This window comes from Cynoglossus semilaevis, chromosome 6 (assembly GCF_000523025.1).
Source record: "Cynoglossus semilaevis isolate Cse_v1.0 chromosome 6, Cse_v1.0, whole genome shotgun sequence".
Classification (NCBI taxonomy): Eukaryota; Metazoa; Chordata; class Actinopteri; order Pleuronectiformes; family Cynoglossidae; genus Cynoglossus; species Cynoglossus semilaevis.
This window is the reverse complement of record NC_024312.1, coordinates 8,661,171-8,681,721: the sequence shown is the minus strand read 5'-3', so window position 1 is coordinate 8,681,721 and position 20,551 is coordinate 8,661,171. Positions and strand designations below refer to the sequence as shown.

At 41.7% G+C, this 20,551-nt stretch overlaps 1 protein-coding gene across 1 annotated transcript in view; it reads right to left on the bottom strand.

The window, feature by feature from the left end:
* The window catches only part of roraa (RAR-related orphan receptor A, paralog a), a 199,141-nt gene that overhangs the window by 58,168 nt on the left and 120,422 nt on the right, over positions 1 to 20,551 (bottom strand). The window contains exon 2 of the mRNA XM_017033038.2: positions 1,465 to 1,494. Coding sequence (XP_016888527.1) covers positions 1,465 to 1,494 — 30 coding nt within the window. The remainder of the gene's footprint in view (positions 1 to 1,464; positions 1,495 to 20,551) is intronic.

Here is a 20,551-nt window from a genome sequence, read left to right as displayed (position 1 = left end):
AGTACATATATATATATACATATATATATACACACATATTAATATATGTATGTATGTATATAGTGTATATGTACATATATTGAGGGATATATAGTATATATATAACAGATATACACATATACATATATGTAAATAAACACAAAGACTACATATATACTCACACAAATATATACATGTGTATATATATGTATAATATATGTATATTTCTATACATATATAGATAAATTATATACAAATATACACAGAGATCACACAGTATATATATATATATATATATATGCATATATACTCTGTATATGTATATTATATATATTATTAGACGATGTTTAAAAACAGCTAACACACAACAGCTAACACACAACAGCTAACACACAACAGCTAACACACAACAGCTAACACGCAACAGCTAACACGCAACAGCCCTCCAGACAAGCGAATAGTTTAACTCGGAAAGCTGCCGCTGTTTTGACGCGGCTGCTTGAATAAAGTCGAGCTGTCTGGGGTAGAAGATTTTATCCTTTCGCCCTGTTGTCTGATGTAAGAAACAGCCAGGACGCTTTACAGAGCAACACGCAGCCTCTAATAGTCTGGTACTCTGACCGATCTCACAGAAAAGCCCTCTGGCCTTCCCTCTCCACCCGTTTCATCAGAGCGATCAGAGCAAAAAGGATGGTCTTCGGGGCTGGTTTCTTCTGTTCAAACAGTGGGGCATGAATGTGAGCACAAACACTGACAAAACACATAAGTCTTTAAACATGCCTTTTTGATTACACCTGTCTGAGTGTACGGTGCAGAACACCGGGAAATCAATCATTTCTACAGGTTTGACTGGCCATCAATTCTTCATGAAAAGTGTGAAGTACAAACAGGCAGAGACGGTATTGACGCGGCGCTGAGACGGAGTGAACCTGGAAGATGTCGGGATTGGTATGTGAGACATGACACATTCTGTGTCTGCACTTTTGTCTTTCAAACAGATATGATCTGTCCTTTAAGAATACAGAACCCTGGTAGTTAATGCACTCTCAGAGGCTACAAACCGCCCTCTGACACCACATCCTTGTTGTTCAGCTGCAAGGCCCTCATTGCAGAGAGAGAGAGAGAAAAAAAAAAAAAACAACAAAGAAGTGCTTGAACACAGTGGCTTTTTTTCAACTGTGCATGGTTATCAAGCAGTCATAAGACTGCAAAGCATTTTAATTTCCTCTCGGTGGTTATCAGCCCCGTCTCTCCAGGATGGAGATAGAAACATATGAAACAGTGAAAGTAGAAGGGACGGCTCTAAAAGAAGCCTCTGATTTATCACAGTAAAGACAATATGCCACGGTGTCGTGACTGTGAAATGTACCACAACACAACACACAACACAAGCAGCCTCTATAGGCGAAGTCGGGGATAGAAGTTTAAATTAAACGGGCTTTTATAGATCAGTGGCACAGAAGGAAAAAAAGGGTGTTTACTCACAGGTGTGTGTCTTCTTTGTCACTGAGATACCTGCAAAGAGAGAGAAAAAACACAACACAATCCTTAATTTACATGCACAGTTTATGGCTGACAGACAGTGATAACGGTGATGAAGAAAGAGACCCCGTGGTCCAACAGACTGTCACTGTCCAAGGTCAGCGAGGGGGCAGGCCGGGGATAATTATGAGTGTAGACTGGTGTTTGACCCACTGCCACACTACATCAACTTCCACGACAAGGTGGGTGAAACTCTATCCTCTGCGGGCGATGCATGAAAATTTATACTCAAACAAACAACATTTGGAATGCTAATGTGTTGAGCAGCCACGCCGACTGCTGCTCGAGCACATGACTAAGCCTAGCCCGGAGCCGGATAGAGACACTTTGACCTCTTTGTTTGTTCATTAATCCTTTATTTAAACAGATGACGCTGTAGAGATCAGGAACTGACTGTGCAGCGTGTGACATTTAGAGTCGAAAACTCGTTTTGAGAGATTAGAGCCAGATTAGAGGGTTTTAGGACTGAAGTGACTGGTTCTGATACTCATGGATGCAGTCCTGTGACACTGGGGTTAAATCGTTTAAAATAATTAACATGTGGACAATGAATAGAATACTTTGCAGTGGTTTTAAAATAGTATACTGGCAATTACCAAAATCAAAAGAAAGGTTTTTTTCTTTATTTTTTTTCTTTCTTTCTTTTTTATTATTTTTTCTGAATAAAAACATACTCTTAACCTGCCTTTTATCACTGGATGTAATATGTAAAAGCCATAAAACACAGCTTCAAAAAAATGTAAAAGTATGCTATTCTTCATGCTCAGATGCCCAGACCGGAGTAATGCACCTAAATGCACTACATAATTACAATAAATGCATTCTTGAAGAAAAGCCTATATTCAAGAAGACTTGCCTTTATTGTGTAAAGTGTATATGTGATAATCAAAACATACAAAATATAGTTAGTTTAACTTTTTGTTGTTTAACATCTTAATGCCTACATACTTTGGTTGTCTCTGGATTCTGCAGACTAATTCATCAAATGTATTTTTACATTATAGGTGTATTTTATTATTGAAGAAAACAAACTTTTAAGAACATAGAAATAGGAATATATTTCCATTGACTTCCATTCATTTGGACCTGGTTTTTAAAACCACAGCTCTTATGCATCATATCATTCGCTAAATGAATCCTGCAACAACGGTTTCCAGTAAGTAGGAAAGCCATAACCGACTTTAGGAGCAGAACCAGAGTCACCGTGTGTGTGTGTGGCTGCGGACTAGTGTCCAGTCTGACTAATATGAGTCAGACCTCGCTGAGGAGGAGCTTGGCTGCCCTTCCTACCCTCTGGGAATCATCTCATCGCATGAGCCACTTCAGCTCTTGCTGTGGCTCTGGCCACTTCGGTAACATTGGTGTAATGCCCCAGGAGTCTGACGTGGATGGGCGTGCAGCCAGTGGTGGTCCCCAGCGGTCTGCTGGATGCTCATGATTTGCAGGGTGATAGCACACTAATAGATCCCACTTGTCATGCGGAAGCAATGGCTAATTTTTCTGCCGCTTGCGTTTCAAGCACGGGGGAACGGCGGGCTGACATGATTCAATAACTCTGAGAGAAGAAGGCATGCGACTGAGGACAACGATGTTTCAGACACGTTTAAGGGGAAACGAGTCAAACGAGCGATAACAAATAAGCCCTTCAGTATCCTGTGGACCCGTTCAGAGAAAGTCATAAGCAGTATTAACGCCGCTGAGCAGGCCAGAAGTCTGGTCTTGGACTGCTTTTCTGCACAGGCCCTACAGTCATATAGAAACATTATAGGCCTTATCGCTGAGGTCTTGTTTTCAAAAGCTTTTAGCAGCAGTACAATGAAAACTGTAAACACCAGAGGAAGTGAAAGAAAAGGTGATGTGAGGCCGCACGCAAAGATCTGCCACACAGACCACAGCACTGTCTGTTACTGATTAAGTCAGGAAGCGATAGTTCATCTGGTAACTCAAAAAGACGATCCTTTTCAAAAGTTTCAAAGGTTTGGCTCTTTAAAATCCAATAATGATTTCTCAATGAACTTACTAAAATAAAAATAAAAAAGAAATTCCAAAGAAATCAGTTTCTTAGTCAGATTCAATTGTAATTTGTAATAATCTAACTTTTTAAGCCTCAAAGGAGGAGCCTTCTTCCAGGTTTTAGTTCAAAAACAGATTGCTACTGGATGGTCTTATACAGGGGTGTCAAACTCAAATTCACAGTGGGCCAAAATTAAAAACTGGGACAAAGTCTCTTATTATAACTTATTATTTATTGAATTTTTATGGTACTAGTACACATTTGATATGGTCTAGCGGGCCAAATATAATTACACTGCCGTCCAGATTTGGCCCCTGGGCCTGAGTTTGACACGTGTGGTCTAATATGTCAATTATACACAATGTATTTTCTTCATATTGTGCTTTCCAATGTCGTTTTCTATCTAAATAGGATCATTATTCACAAGATCACAGAGTTTTCTATTGAAGACAAAGTGGAACAAGTCACTGAGACCATAAACTCTGCTGCAAAATGTTTACTGATGTTATAAATCATGGAAAAAAACTAGGTTGAATTTCCCTACGGACTTCCATTCATGGCTCTTTTTGCCGTCAGCAGTGTCAGCCCCTAGTGGCGCAACTGGTGCTACTTCCATTCTTTCTTTTCACTTTCAAGTAAATGGCTGCATCCACTTCTTATATAGTCTCCGACTCTGGTATTAGCTAGCATATTAAATATGAATGGCTTGTAATGTCTACTTCAAAGGAGCAGCACACTCCAGGGAATTGTCTTTGTACACAACCACTGTTTTGTTAACAGCATTCCCAAAAGTTTCTCCATTAGAACTAATACGTGAATGCCCGTGGCTCCGATAACATTTTGTAGGCATTCCTAAAACTGTTTTCTTATTATTCAAATAAATAAAAAAAAGTTATTTTTTCCTGAAAAGAGAATTAAGGTGGTGTTTAATTGCTAGGGCTGGGCACGAAAAGGATCACCAACCAAAGTCTCAGACAAAACAAGAAAAAAAAAACATCACAGCTGATGGTCAGTGATGGAGTGAGGAGTGAGCTGCACTGACTGCCAGCTAACGTCTTCTCCACTGGATGGCTCGTGTGGACATGGAGCTCTATGTGTGTAGCACAAAAAAAAAAAAAAATATATATATATAAAAATATATAGATAAAGTATACATATATGTATTTATTTTGCAAATATATACATATATGTATACTTTATCTTCCGTTGCTGTTGAAACTGCTGCTGCATTGATCTACATTACCATTTGTTACAATGAAAGGAGGGATTGTTGTCACTGTGTGGCCTTTGATCTGTCATACACACACACACACACACACACACACATATATATACACGTATGTATATATACAAATATATTTTTTTACTTTGCATCTGTAAGCAATTCAGTGCCTGTTCTCATGAGGCTGTGCCCACACTACAGAGGAAGGGGGCACTGCAGAGGCGAGTGCAGGTTAGCCTCCACCACATCTGTCTGCAGATAGGGGTACACATCCTGTAAACATGCCACCGAGTCAGAAGCAGAGAGCGTGTGACCACAGCACTCCAGCCGGCTGCGGAGCAGCGTGCCATCGCAGGTGACTCGATGTGACAGCGTCGTAATGAAGTCTGAGGCACGCGGCAGGCTGTACGTCATAATTTCAGGTTCCTTAAAGCCTGACAGGGAATGATTATCATGGATGGTTATTGTCACCCTGCCTCCCTGTGAGACAGAGCGTGCTCTGGGGTTGTTGCACCATGACATTCAAAGTTACAGTCTCCTTCATATAATGGAGCTGTCCTCTCAGCGCGCTAATGGGAGCGATCCATTTAACCTGTGCCAGAAACACACAGACGAGGAAGTTCCTAATGCGAGGCCTCTCCCGTGGGGACGTCACACTCCCCCCCTGGCTGCTCCCTTCCTGCTGCTTGATTCATTGACTGGTGCTCCTCACTTATCCTCATTCACTGTTCAGTCTGCGGAGACAGGAAGGTTTGCTTCCTGCTGCCTGCTCCACATGCTTCTGCTGCACGCCCACCGCACACAAGGACACAGCCGGTGCAACAAACCCTGCTGCAGAGGGAACCAGTCAGGGCCCACTGAGAGAAGGCAAGGGCCCTGCTGGACACCAGAGCTCAGGACAAGTTTACACACTACAGAATATCACGCCAAAATGAGAGTTTTGGTTATTGCTCTCTCCTAATGGAAGCGGCTAGCTCGGGGTGTTAATTTTAGGCAGTTCCTGAGGAGGCTAGCTAATGATCAGCCATGGTCATCTCAAGAATGATGGATGCGCTCATAATCAGTCGTCCATCTTTTGACGTCTGCAGCCTGCCGGTCTGAGAAATTGCTGCTACATTCCTAAGAGAGAATAATTAGAAACAATTAATGTAATTCTCTGCTTAGCCATAACAAAAGTCCAAATGTAGGGCCAACCATATGGGAAACATTGTAACAGAGCTCTGTGGTCACTTCTGGGTTCTCCCCATCAGGAGGAGGTCACCTAAGTGTCGATCTGCATCGTGATTTTGGCACAGCTTTTACTCCAGATGTCCTTCCTGATGCGACGTCCTCTTCTGAACCATGGTTGGGAGTGGAATTTAACCAGGGACCAACAGCAAGTCCCCTCTAACTGAGCCACTTGGGCTATTAGTACCAAAAGTGTAGTGTAGTAAAAAATCAATTCTGATGAGAACTCATAGATCAGGTTGTAGCGTGTGCTGCAGAAACGCACAGCGTGGAAAGGAGGCAAATGCCTAAATGTTGATTTGCTAAAAAGTCAGAAAACGAGATGTTGCTTTATAACAAATCTGTGCTGTGCTGACTTTGGCAGACTTTTCTGAAGGTTTCCTACAGAATTTCAGTTTAAACTCCCTTTCTGCTGTGACACACTTAGCCGTACTAGTCATTACGCTGCTCTAAACTATATGTACAAAAATGTAATGATTAAAAAAGCACCACGATTCTAATCAGCTGCCCCCCTAATATACTAAAACACTTAATCCATGGAGAGGCCAACTCTCTGGGGAGGCTCAAGAGAAAAATGACTTCTCTGTCTCCAGGCGCTGTTATTTCTGGTCATTTCTAATTGGCTTTAACTAAAAGCAACCACTCTGAGACTCCACAGGTTTCTCCAATGCATCGCTATGGAATTGTCTGCAAATAGAAGATATACATCCAAATTAGTTTTAGAGGACGTCGCCGTTGTCTTTTAGGAGACAAAAGGAGAGGGGTCGGGGGAAAATGAAAGGATACATGCCGTACGGAGAAAGTTGAAAGATCCCAGTGGAGAAGCGACATTATCGGAGTGACCCTGAGATCAGAGACGCTCTGGCTGACTTGAGCTACTGTGTTGCCCCATGCACTTCGCCCCCTACAAATGTCTCCCTGACTGATGTGGTACATCTACCCCAGTGCAGTTCTGCATTGCTGGGCAGGTGAGTCTGTGTGCTGGCTCGTGAATTATGCATTGCAGCAGAGGAGCTGACGTGGCCCAGGAGGGCCAAGAAACAGCAGGCATGGCTGGGAGGCAGATTGAAGACTCCGATGGAATTTTAATTGTACCACAGGGAACGCTGCGATAAATGCTATTGTTATTGGTAAGACATTATAACACTGGTTTACTTAGCTGAAAGCTCAGTTTTTATGTGACAAAAAAAGTCTGTTGTACAATGTCCATGGCTGTTTTTGAAACCATTTTTGACCGCAGTCTGTCCTATAAATCAGTCTTGTCATCTTGACTGATACTGATTCTGATATTTACTTGTAAAACAATTTGTTTCAGGCATGTGGCATGACCAGCACAGCAGGGATTGTACAGACTACAGTCCATGATTAAGTCCGATTTTGGACTTTGAGCAGGGATTGTGACAATTATATTATCAGTGGTCTGCAGCTTGTAATACCTGTCAAAATCTCTCAGCAGACAACACGCACGGGATAGACACCAAGTCACAGAGACGGCACTTTGACAGCTGTAGGAGCAACAAAAATGTCACACTCCATCGACTTTTCCACTGAAGTTTGGAGTTAAAGCTGCAAAATCAGAGGACTAGGAGGCTGTTGAACAGTAAGCTGTACATAGTGTGGGCCGGGACATTAGGTCTTTTGAGATTGTATGTGGCAATGGATTTTGAGAAGTTAACACAGAGATCAAATGACACCATAGTTGCAGATGGACGTCTGGACGAGCCGCAGCCTTCCACTGTCTCCATGAGGCTTTAAATACTCCAGCCATGTCAGGTAAAACATAGAGCTGGAGCTGGGACCATAGTGGGCCTGGTTTAATGGGTGCTGACTGGTGAGGATATTCTTTGACATGCAGCACATCTCCACTGCAGGCTGTGGTGTAAGTACAAGACACCATTGTGTGAATCCAAAGCTGGGGTGAGGGGCCGAATGGAAGGAAGAGCAGCATAGACTGACCTTAGAAAAAGCCCCTGTATAGAATCACTTTCACACTCTTTAAGGTCAATATACATACATACATACATACATACATACATATATGTCTTGTACCTATATATAGTCAGATACACAGTGATGTGACTACAAAGCACCAAATATTATTTTGTGAATTTATTTTTTCATTAAAGATTAATTTAGCCATGACCTGTGTTTAACTTCAACTTTGTCTACACCACTATCTACCAGACAGAGCACGAGACTACAATCTGAAACTTGATTGAGCAAATTCATGAGCAATATCTTTAGTAGCACGATTGAGTATAACAGGCATCTGCTACTTCAAGCTTCGCCCTGCTTCTTCTAGAAAAGACAACTATATATATATATATATATACACACTGTATATACATATATATGCAGTGGTCAGTGGTCAGTGGTCAAAGTCAGGTCAGGGGCCACAGACCGGCCCCTGTGTTCTCTTTAGCACCGGTGTTTCCTAGTCCAGCAGTAATCACTGAGTGATCACTGCCCCACCTGAAACCCTATAGCTTTTCAGCCTGTACCATAAATAAAGAAAAGCCTCATTGAATGGACACGTGGATTCCACCACAGGCTGTGTTTACACACTTATATTTACAGGCCTGAAATAAACATGGCTGAAATGGATACTGGTGAGTATTCGGTGTCAGCGAAGCACTTTTTTTTTTCAACTTGTAATGTAATTGCATAAACACATAACAACAACAGTTCATCTCCAGTAAAGGAACACAAACAAACATGTTGTGATCTCTTTCTCTTGATGATAAAAGAACTGTTTCCCCAGAGACAACACTTGTGGATTTCTTTTCACGTTACAGATTATTGCTTCTGCCCAGCGCTGGTGGAAATCTTAAGGGGAAATGAAATTACCTGCAGCTCCTGAGGCACTTACTCCACTTACAATTGGATGATAGAGAGGTTCCCTCTTGGGCTAACCTACTCATAGCAAACATTCAGCATGCTGGATTTAAATGATTGGAAATGTACAGGTTAATGGACAGTATTTGTGCATTTGTGTGGCGATAATAAGAAACAGGACACAGAAAAATTTCACCCTTTTTTATGACCATCAACCATACCGAAGTATTGTACGTATCCACACATAAGGCAAATGGCTTTGTTAACTATTTCCTCTCCTCCTCTTCAGTTATCTAAGAGGTTTTGAAGTTCTGAAGAAAGGCCCATTAGCAGGAGTTGCCCTCACGGGACTCAGGTGAGGCAGTTATAAAACATGAGATTAGAATAAAGAAGTTGTTAAGTGCTCTGTGGGTTTGTGACAGAGCTTTTCATGTCCGTCAATAAAAGTGCACCTACAAGCTTGGCTGAATAATCACCGGGGAGGAGAGAGAGAAGCTGAGGTCTGATGACAAACTAATGTCAGCAAATATCAGCCCCGCAAAGGCTGACTCAGAAACACCGTATATTGGAACCCTTTCATTACCATCGCTCACTCACTCTCACTTCCATCCAGTACAGTACAGCGCACTACAGGCACTTGTCTAATGAACAAGGGTCTTCTGGGAAAGATCATTCTATGTAAGTGTGTTGGAAGTCGAGGTCCCCCAACAGTGGACTCGTGGCTCTGCTGATAAGGACTTGGCTGTAATTGCTCAAAAGGGAGGGGACTGCAGCCCCATTAGGTCTGGTCTTCGCACTTGCCAATAAGGCAAACTGCCCCTCTGAAGCCTCCCATGTAATGAAAACTTCCTCAGAGATGAATTACATGTCTGTCAATCCACTAATTAATATCATCGTCTTTTTTGCTTCTCTGCAGTAACAAAATGAGTATGTGAGAGACGAGGACCGAGGCGTTTCTGAGTGCCGCAGTGTTTGAAGGAGCAGAAAGCGAGTAGAAAGAGTGAGCGCGGGCCGCTGCTGGGATTCACTGCAGTCATGGTCGGCACTTAGCGCTGCATCTATTTTTCAAGTGTTCCATAATTAAAACCCGTGATTTCTATAAACCCTGTGTGCAGTGTGCGGATCAAAGGTAGTCCCGTTAGCGGGGAGTTCGTCAGTGGAGCCACTCTTCCATTCCTTCACAGGCCAGAGAAACATGCTTAAAGCACAAATATCCTGTAATTACGCACATGTGTGATAACAGGACAACCGCAGAGCTGGACTATGATTAATACAACACAGATCACAGTTTCCTCTTCCTCGTTCAAAGCTAACACAACAGAAGACGTTCCACTGGAGGATAATCCATGCGTAGCCGATAAAGAGGTTGATGAAATACTGAATACATATTTCACAGGCTGCCACGCTGTGATGCAGGTGGAGTGTGTTTCAATTTGTTGCCTTCTCCCTCGCTGCAATGTTCTCTATGTAAATGTAATCTGAGGATAACATGGGATAAAGCTCTGTGGAGCAGAGATGACGTGTCTTACTGCCTCACATGGTGTAATCAACAGGGTAAACTGTCTTGTGTATTTATTTTTCCCGTTGTCGCCAGGTTGACTTGACAACTTCATGCCGTGGGACACACTGTCTTAAAGTATAGGCTGTGAGAAACACTGCAACTATGGAAGTGACAGCTGATAAACACCTGAGAAGTTATGCTTCTTCACTTTAACTAAAACGATGCGTACATATACAAATATTTTGTTTTCAAAGAGCCTTAAATATAGATGAAAACAATTTGACTATTTGGTTACTATGTTTCATTCTCGTCAACTTCCGCACATCTAACGGCAGTAAAAAAACAAACTAAAGATGTTTGCTGATGATAGACAATAGTTTAAGACTAATTTAACAGTTGCTTGGTCAAAAATCAATACACTTATTGTTGCAAATGAATTTAAATAGTTGAACAGAGTGGATTATTCTCCTTAATGCTTGTATTAGTATAAATCTTAACCTGTAATAACCCGAGGGTTAGCAAATGATTTCTCCATGCTCCTATGTCTGCTTTGTTTGTTTTTTCTTGCAGACTGAACCCTTTTCCATTACTATGATAGGTCCACTATAGGCGTTCTGAATGGAGGCAACCATATTGGATTATTTTAAATTGACACATTTCGCAACTAGATGTTGCTAACATCTACACCATGTGCGCTAACATTGGTAGTTATGCTACAAACAATCATTACCAGGTGCGTACAGCAATTCAAACCGATTTAGTAACAAGTAATGTGAAATGTGACAATTACAGTGAACATTGTGCCATTACACTACAACGTCAGGTTTTTACGAAAGACATGCTACAATTAGCCTTTAGCACGTCTATGAGGAGTAATGTTGTTTTCTTTCCTAGTGAAAGCACCACACCTCTACACTCCAGAGCCAAATTAACAGAAAGCTGCTGACCCTCCTGCAGGCTCCGGGGGTCAGTTACAGTTCACGCTACAATTGCGCTTTGCTAACAACTCGATAAGGTAACAGGGAGGGTTGTTGTTTTATCATGTAGAAAGATGACAATCCAACCTTAGACTATTACAAATACACAACAAAAACCATGGCATCTGTCCAGAAGACTCAGCCAGATAACACACAGTGGAGCCAGGTTACAGAGAGGACAGAGCTTTCTGACACTTTTCACCAGGGAAACATCCAATCAGCATAGGCAATCAAAGTGCTGCCCTATTACGAAGGCAGTGCTAACCTTCCCTCTGGTGATCGACGAGACCTTGTGGAATTCTGCACATTCCGAAAATGTTTTTTTTTTAATTTACATTACATTATTTTTTACGAGGTTGTCGTAGCTGTGATGTCGTCGGACAGCCACACTGTTGGAAGAGCACGCAGACAAACAGACAACCCTGGCACATGCACAGACAGCCCACTGAGACACATTGCAATCACACAGTCGAGAGAGAGGTCTGAGGCTGAGGCTGAGGCAGGGGCTTCTTACACACTGCAGCCCCAGCCATACAATCTTAGTGATAGGAAAGCTGGCAGCCGTGGCCGGCAGTAATAATTAATAGCATAGTCTATAAGCATTCCATTAGGTGCAAGCAGCTGTCATAAACATCTTAATTAATTTACAAAGCAAGCAACTGGGGAATTATGGCGACGTAAAAATCTGCTTCCCTCTGCCGCTCCATAGCACTGGAACAGATCGGGCTTTTAAATTTTTAAACATGCCTTTCATGTTCTCTAGAGCACTAAAAAGCCTTTGAACAGTCAGCTTGTTAGGAGATGCACCTAGCAGCCCAATACCTACGGGTCGCCTTGCTATTCTTCTCATACAGCGACAAGAGATTTGGAGCTTCTCTTTGTGTTCGGGCTTGACTCAAGCAATGCATTATCTTCCCCGATGCCTCCTCCTCCTCTTCATCTTCTCTGGGTAACAGTGACATGACTGAATCATGCTCCTCTGCCAAAACACTTCGTCTAAGCTCTCACTCTCCAGCGCCCTCTGACTTCATACAATATGTTATTATGAAAACAAAGAGAAAACTACAAACACATTTAAAAAAAGGAAACAATAGAGATAAGTAACAACTAACTATAATCAGATTAAGAGTATTTGTTATCAGTCAGATTCAGTACAGTATGCAGTAATTTTGGCTTCCTGTTGGTAAATGTTGCTCTACATAATTGACATTTGGATGAGCAGGTATATGACGTGACAGAACATGATTATCCAATACTTTACATTGGACAAGAGTTATTTATTTAGAATGAATGGTCCTTCAATATAAAGTAGAGTAAAAAGTTGTTTTATTTTTATATACTGTATAAAGGTTACTTATTCTTATATATAAAGGCCTTTGAGCTTCTCTATTGCCACCTACTGGTTCAATTTTCACACCGAAATACATGTTAGAAAAACAGGAAAAAGAAACAACGAGCAGAGGTTAGCATCAATTTTCATAATATATTACTATGAAACTGTGAGGACTACTTTTGTAAAATTTTCTGACTCAATTAAAAACAAATCTAGCGTTGAATTCCTATGTATGTTATTTTTGTTATTTTTTTCTGATAATGTTCATATCCTGATAAATATTTAAGGCAAAGGGAATTCCTTGGTAGATTTTTAAGGGATTGAGGTAACAGTTGATTAATATTTTACCACAACCTTTAGTAATGGTACAGCACAGACAAACAGAGCTGCACTTTTTTGTTTTCAGTGTATGTCAACTCCCTGCATATCATCAGTTAAATAAAAAGGAATTGAAAAGGTTTTAATTACAGTCAGATTTCCTCATTAAACATTATGTAAACCTGCTCATGGTGCTAATGATATAATTGACACTGAATATGTATGCAATTTGCGTTACATAAATTGTGGGTTTTTCTATTTTGTTGTGCTATGATGTAATTCGCTGCTGTTGACACCTTTAATCAAAATTACCCTTTTACATCTGCAGTTGTGATCAGATATTAAACAGTGTTATCCAACTTGAGACTTTAATTCTGGCAGTGATGGTGATGTGGGTGGCTGACATACAGGCACACACGCTGTAGTGCATGTAATTCACCAAAGTCAGAACGTGCCTCATTTGCATCCTGTTGACAGAGAGGTCAAAGGGCAAGCATAAAGATGCCTCTAGCCCCTAATAAGACAAGGTAATAGGTAATTAAAAAATAACTAGTACCGCTGTGACAGGAAACCTTTTGATAGAAATTCACTGCCAATTACCCTTAAAGCAGTTTGACAACAACATGATGTAACTGTTCTGGAGGCGGACACCCGCCTCGCTAACCTCCAAATCCAGTTTAGGTACCTATGTTTTTCAGTTTTAAAGCTTAAATGCAGCAGTGTTTTTTATTAATATTTTGATTCTAGTTTTCATTTCTGGTTTTATGATATGTATCATTATTTTTGCTTATTAATTGTTCCTAATTTATTGAGACCAGGAGTGAAGTTATGTGTTTTCTTTTAAATCGGGCATGTAGCCTACAAATAGTTGGCTTGTGGGCTTGATATGGATCGTAACACCAGAATGTGTTAAACAACCTGTCGATGTTAAACAGGTTCATAACTCGTCCTGTTCCAGGAGAAGTTACACGTTGCGTCTTTAGAACATCATTGCTTTTACACCACAGTGTGCAGTGTAAAAGCTGGTCAGAAAAAAAACAGCTCTTACAACAGCTCTCACTCAGACAGGGCATAATGAAACTGGCCTCTCTATTGTGAGTGAAGGGCTTAAGTGCATTTCTACTTTCAGACCTGGGATATCACCGGCTCCTGACACTAAGCAGGGTTGACCTATCATTTTCAAGGCTATTGAGAGGAAGGGATCAACTTTCTGTCCAGAAATACAGGTGGTGGGGAGCCACACACACACACACACACACACACACACACACATACTGTCATCTGCACCAACAGTCCACCACAGAACAGCCAACAAACTGTCATTTATTTACATCTACACCAATTCCCTATCTCTAATAATGAGTCATTTTAACTATGCATCACATCCACACATTGCCAACTGCCAAGCGGACATTGAATGTTGATGGGCCCATTACTCTCTGATGATGGCTCTGCGTCACACACACCCTCTCTCCCCCCCTTTTCCCCCTCACTCCCATTCTAACCTGCCTCTGCCTCCCAATCTCTCTCCATTTCAGCCCATGCCATATTTGCTTAACCCAGTCAGTGTGACAGCACTCAATGCTAAAGCACTCCCAAGGCAGATGATCAAAGTCAGCAGTCAATTCACATTACAATGCATTGATTTGATGTTTCCTAACCTCCCAGGCCTCTCTCTCTCTCTCTCTCTCTCTCTCTAATGCTGCCAAGGACTTTGGGTTATTTCACAGCGTACTCCCTTTTTTCTGGCTCCCCTCCCTCACCCTCTATTTCTCTCTGTGTGTATACACTGTCTGCAAACTACAAACAGAAATGTTTCTCTGGACATGTTTGCGTTACAGCGTCTATTCATTTCAAAACCACACGGTTAAAAATTAACGGACCGAGCGGTAAATCACATCAGACTGACTTCAAACCCAACTGTTTTTTTATTGTTTTTTTTTAAAGCATGTAATTATTGCCCTTTACTCACCTGCTGTTTCAAATATTGTTTTAGAGTAAATCACCCCCTTGTTCTCAGGCACCACACTCCGTTTGCTCCTCATCACTTATTCATTTGCAATTCTTTATTGAGTAGGTCTCTATGCTTTAGTGACTGCCATTTCCCTCCGAGGGGATGTTCTGAGCACTTCCATGTTTTATTCAATTACGGAAACCTAATATGGTGGAAAGGTTCGCGCGATGCTAACTCATAACGATACATTATTTCACACATACTGACTCGGTCCCTTCTCCGTTGTTAGGATGAAGAGAAGAGACAGATGCCCTTTTCGGTTCAGGCTCTGAACGTGCCACTTCTGTAAAGCCAATGAAATGACGTAAGCATATACATAACAACTGAATCAGCTTTGCTATAGTAGAGGAGAGACGTCCTTATTTTTCCCCCACTCAGGGTTGTCAAAATGTGTAAGCATCAAGGCCATGGTACAGTGGCACACTGACCTAGAAGCACAAGGGAGAACTTTGCCTGCAACGATAAACACACAAACATATAGAAAAAGGGTCGAGCGAGAGAGGGAGGAGAGAGGGTGAGAGAGGAATAAGAGCTATTGATTTATGTAAGAACAGCTTTCCTTAAACAGCATTAGTCATCATGGTTTTTGTGCAGCACGCCGGCTCTTTAATTATTGCTCAGAAGCCAGACAAACTCAGTGCCGCGTAAAGAGTGCCTATTGATTTTTGCCTGGCAGATGGCACACACACACACATGCACACACACACACTCACCAAGAGTAATTTACAGAATGATATTTTATAGAAACAGGAATCACCACCACAGCAGCTGCAGTGTTCGTTTTTAAGGCGGGTCATCACCAGGTAGGTACACCGGAGTTTGTAAGGTCAGAGAGGCCGTGACAGGGCCGGTGCTTTTACAGTAAGTCTATCCCACAGGTAAGTGACACCTCCTGGGGTGATGAGAGAAGGGCTGTATAATTACATGTAACATGTACAGAGTAAGGGTGGGCTCTACAGCTAGGATCAGGTGGCCTGTGCAGCTGAGGTATGTCCGTACATGGTTACTCCCCCCGTCGGTTTTATTTGATTGTCTGTGACAGTGTGGCAGTCAGTCAGTCAGTCTGCAGTGTTTGGCCTCTGATCTTTTATTTTAAAAGGAGTTGTGTGTTTTTTTAGCTGGAAATGTTTATCAGTCAAAAACAGACGCAGGAGGTGGGAGGAATGTTACTTATAAGATGCCAGCAAATATTAAAAAAAAAATATAAAGGAACAGGCTGGGGGGGGGGGGGCAGGATCACCTGACAGGGAGAAACTATTTTGGAACTGAAATTACATTCCTAAATGAAACAAATGTCTTAAAGAAAACAAATTTTGGTTATTTAAGAATATAAAGTTTGGTTTGTACATCAGTAAAAAAAAACACAGTGTTCCCAAACCTTTTCTGAAGGACCCCCAATTTTCAAGATGGGATTGTTATTGAGAAATTCTCACTAAACAAACGGAAATGAAATCTTTTTAAAGAAAATATTTTTAAAAAATTAATTTGAACTTACAGAAGTTACTGGCTTTAAGCATTGTTCTTCAGAAAATAGTGTCTCTAAATATATATAGTATATTGTAAATAACTAATATTTGACCATTGTATTTAAAATGTCTGTCTTGGCATTCAGCCTGTGTTCATACCCCCTACTGGACAGGGAGGCGTAGCTACATGCTTGGGTCATATTTTTGACCCAAAATATTTGCATACTATAGCACATATTAAAGATGCAAAATGTAAGTGGAAATTTAATATGATTTAATAAAGCCCCTCTTCTTATATAACACATTAACATGTATTTTTAAATACTGTAAATACATGTGTAAATTACTGTAAATGCTGAAAATAATATCCATCCATCCATCCAGTAAATCAATCAATGCAGAAATCAGGATTTAGTGAGTGCCACGGACGAGGTGACCAGTCCACTGAGACCCTCAGAGCTGACCACTGCACCACTGGGCTAAGAAAACATGACTAAACTAATACTAAATCCCAAACTGTGTGAAATTATGTTGAATTAAATTCCATCTCTCTCTGTTTGAGGAAGTGACTGCTCCTCTCGTCTTCTGTGAGGTCCGCGTCCTAAAGTGCTGTTCCATTGTTATTTCATGAGTCTGACTGAACAAAGAGCCAGAGCATCATCTGAGCCATGCAAGAGAATTCTCCCTGCATGGCTACACAGTACACAGACAGCACATTTAGAGATGTCAAACCCTAACTAGAGAACAGTAAGTGAGGTGAACCCACTAACCCCCGCGTCTCCCCCATGTCTAGCCAGACTGCTGTGGAAACTCCAGTTAAAAAATGCATTTGGTGGAGCTGATGCAGAGGGCAGAGCACGCTGCGAGGCCAGCCAGGCAGGAGCACATGTGTTGCTGGCAGGCCCTGGTTAGTGAAATGCCAGCCCTGTATAGCTGATCATCGCTGCTTCTCTTGCACTTACATAATTTACAAACGCAGGAGGAGGAGAGGACAGCAGGGGAGTTTGAGTAGGTGGGGGGTGCCGAGCTACAGGGAGCTGACGTCCAATTGTGTTCGGCCATGTGGAGAGACAAATACGGCGATATGAGGTGAGCTCATGCCACAGCAGGCCTTGATGACTACATGCTGAGATTCCCTACGACACGCTGACAGCCAGAGAAACCCAACCCCCTCCTCTACATTAATAAAACCAACTGGAATATACAGTATATATAAATATATATATATATACAGTAAATATATATGCAACAGGAACAAGGCGGTGTCTGAGCACATTAGAAGTGCACTGATCCAAGACCCTGCCATGGTTATTTATTAAACAGCTGAGCTCTGCTAGACTTCTGCTTAGATGAGCAGCGCAGGCTCTGTGATACAGAGCAACATTAGCCACAAATCAACAAAACTGTTGACAAAATGTACAGAACAGGAATGCATCATTCATCGGTTATCCTGGGATTACCTTTGTTCACCAGACCTGTGTCTGTGATCTCTGTCCTTGAACAAACCCTTAGTTGGGTGATAATACATTCTCTACACGTGTAGACAAGACCAACATTTCCTTCTAATTCAACATAAAACACTTCAATATATGGTTAATATGTGGACCACACCGATAATAAGTGGTCAACAAGTGGGGGGCGGCCCCCTTTAGGGCAACTATTGCAGGATGTAGTAGGATGCAGTTTTTGTCAAAGACAGTTACAGTGTTGTAAATAACGTTTGGTGGAGATTTGATGCACTGGCTGTGCAGGTGTCGACGTGAGGGGCTCAACAATGGCTCTAGGCCTGGACTCTGAATGAAGCCTGCTGTAAAATATAAAGTTCTAGACCTGATGTTGAGGTGTACAAACTCAAAAGTAAATACAAGTTCAAAAAACATTGCCTGCTGCATCACCACAGACGTGTGTGAAAGAACAGGCAGCTGAGGATTTAATGTCCTGAGAATATTACTAAATTGTTAATCTGTCAGTCTCTCACGGCTCACTCCATCTCTCTGTGTGTGTGTGTGTGTGTGTGTGCGTGTGTGTGTGTGTGTGCCACCACAAACAAACAGAGCTCCATCAAACATCTAAGAACTAAGACTGGGATAAAGCAGAATATTGTTAGCTCTTCCAGCTATAACCGATCTCTCTCTCTCTCTCTCTTTCTATCTCTCTCTCTCTCGCTCGAATTTTTTTTTTTTTTTCAAAGGTTCAATCCTGGGACAGCTGTCTGTGCCCTGTAGACATGTACTATACAAGTACTCATAGAGGAAGGCCAGCCTGCATTTTGTATCTGCAATTTGTTTCTCCAACAGGCTGCAGCAGAGGGCGCTCTAACAGCAAATCAACTTTGGATCCCTGCCTAAACCAAGAATAAAAATTAAATTGTGCAATTAGTGTTAAGTGGAGATACGAAAGCCACTGAGAAGTTCCTCAGAACCAAATATGACCAAAAACAACCCGTGGAGTTATTTGTTCAATTTAACATTTGTACTAATAAATGTAATAGAATCATTTAAAAAAAATCATTTCATAATCATAATTGTTGGGGTTCCTAAAGTGCTAGACGATACTACAGCAAATGTTAAGTTGCCCCTAATGATCCAACCGTTAGCGCCGCGTCTTATCTTATTTATTCAATACATGTCACAGGGCAGAGGCATTTGCACATTCTGCTTATCTATAGGGTGAGTGTAGGGAGACAAAGTCACCCATTCCATGTCTCACTTTCGGAGTTCACTGACACTACAACACCGGGAACTGACAATGTTGTTTGCCAATTTCAACACTTCACAGTTGGTGTGTCAACACTTTGAGATGGTGTGGAGAAACATAGCCTTTTAACTGAAAAGAAACATCTCATGGAGGAAAGAAAAAACAAAGGACTAGAAAAACAGAATAGGATGCAATCCTCCGGAGTGCTTCCCCCTCATGTCTCTCGCGCTGTTTTTTTGTCATGCCGAGTGATACACAGGAAAGCACTGGCACACGGCGCTCTCTACCTGAACACAAAAGGAAACATCTCAGCCATCTCAGGAGCTCGGGCTTCAGAGACTAATGGTAGGTTTGCACATCACCACGGGGAAAATGTGCGCTGGGCTCTCCATTGGCTTATGCTGTTGATGTAAGCTTGACAAAATGGAAATGTTTTTCCTAAAACCTTAAATACTTGAGGAGCCATTTCCAGAGGTGCCGTGAAGGAGTGATGGAAGCTTCTAAAAACGTCGGCGAAAAGAAGAAAATGAACAGAAGGAGGAAAAGTTGATGTGGTCATTACCAGGCACTTCCTTACATCATTTGTGAGAGTAGCTCACACACTGTCACATTCTGCCAGACTTCTGCAGCACTGAGCTGAGGGAGCCTAAGCCCCTTGGACAGTTCATTTGGGATAATGCAATGATGACAAATGGGAAGGAGGGAAGTTAGATGTGTGTGCCGAGCTGCGTCAAATCACATCTGATGAATCCTTTTTTTTTTCCTCTCTCCACCATGTCTCCTCTGACTCAAAAGTGTTTCAAACAAGACACAAAACTTGTCAGTGAAGACAAAAATAATTATTTTTATAACCTGATGAAACACCAAAAAGCCAAATAAAGATTGGGCATATCATTATTTCCTGAATTCAAACGGAGAACAGAGAGGGGGAAAAAAAATCCTATTTCAAGTAAATTTTCACATGAAAAAAGACGGAGCAGAAATTATCTAGGGGCTTTTTTTTCCTCCTTTCTTCTGACTTCAGAAAAGAGAAATTTATTTCTGCCTTCATCTCTAAATTGGATGCAATTTATTGCCTCTCCAAAGCACATTTTTCACTGGCTTGCAGGATCCACACACTCTGGCAGGCAATGTGTATCTGCCTGCCTCTGCTGGCCTCGGGTGCTAATATGTGGAAACTGGCCTGGAGATATGGACCTCAACCAATGAACGAGGAAGGAGTGGGGCACAGGAGAGAATCAATTCCTAATCGGCGAGGAGTAAGAGGGGTGGTGGGAGAGAGAGAGAGGGGGAGACGAACAAAATGTCAGGAGGGAGCAAAGACAGAGAGCAGTGTGTTTACCGGCTGATATTTGGGTGCTGTTAGCAGACTCCTAAAGCTCTTGGATGTCAAAGCAGTTATATAACCAGGCAGTTAAGGCAGGAC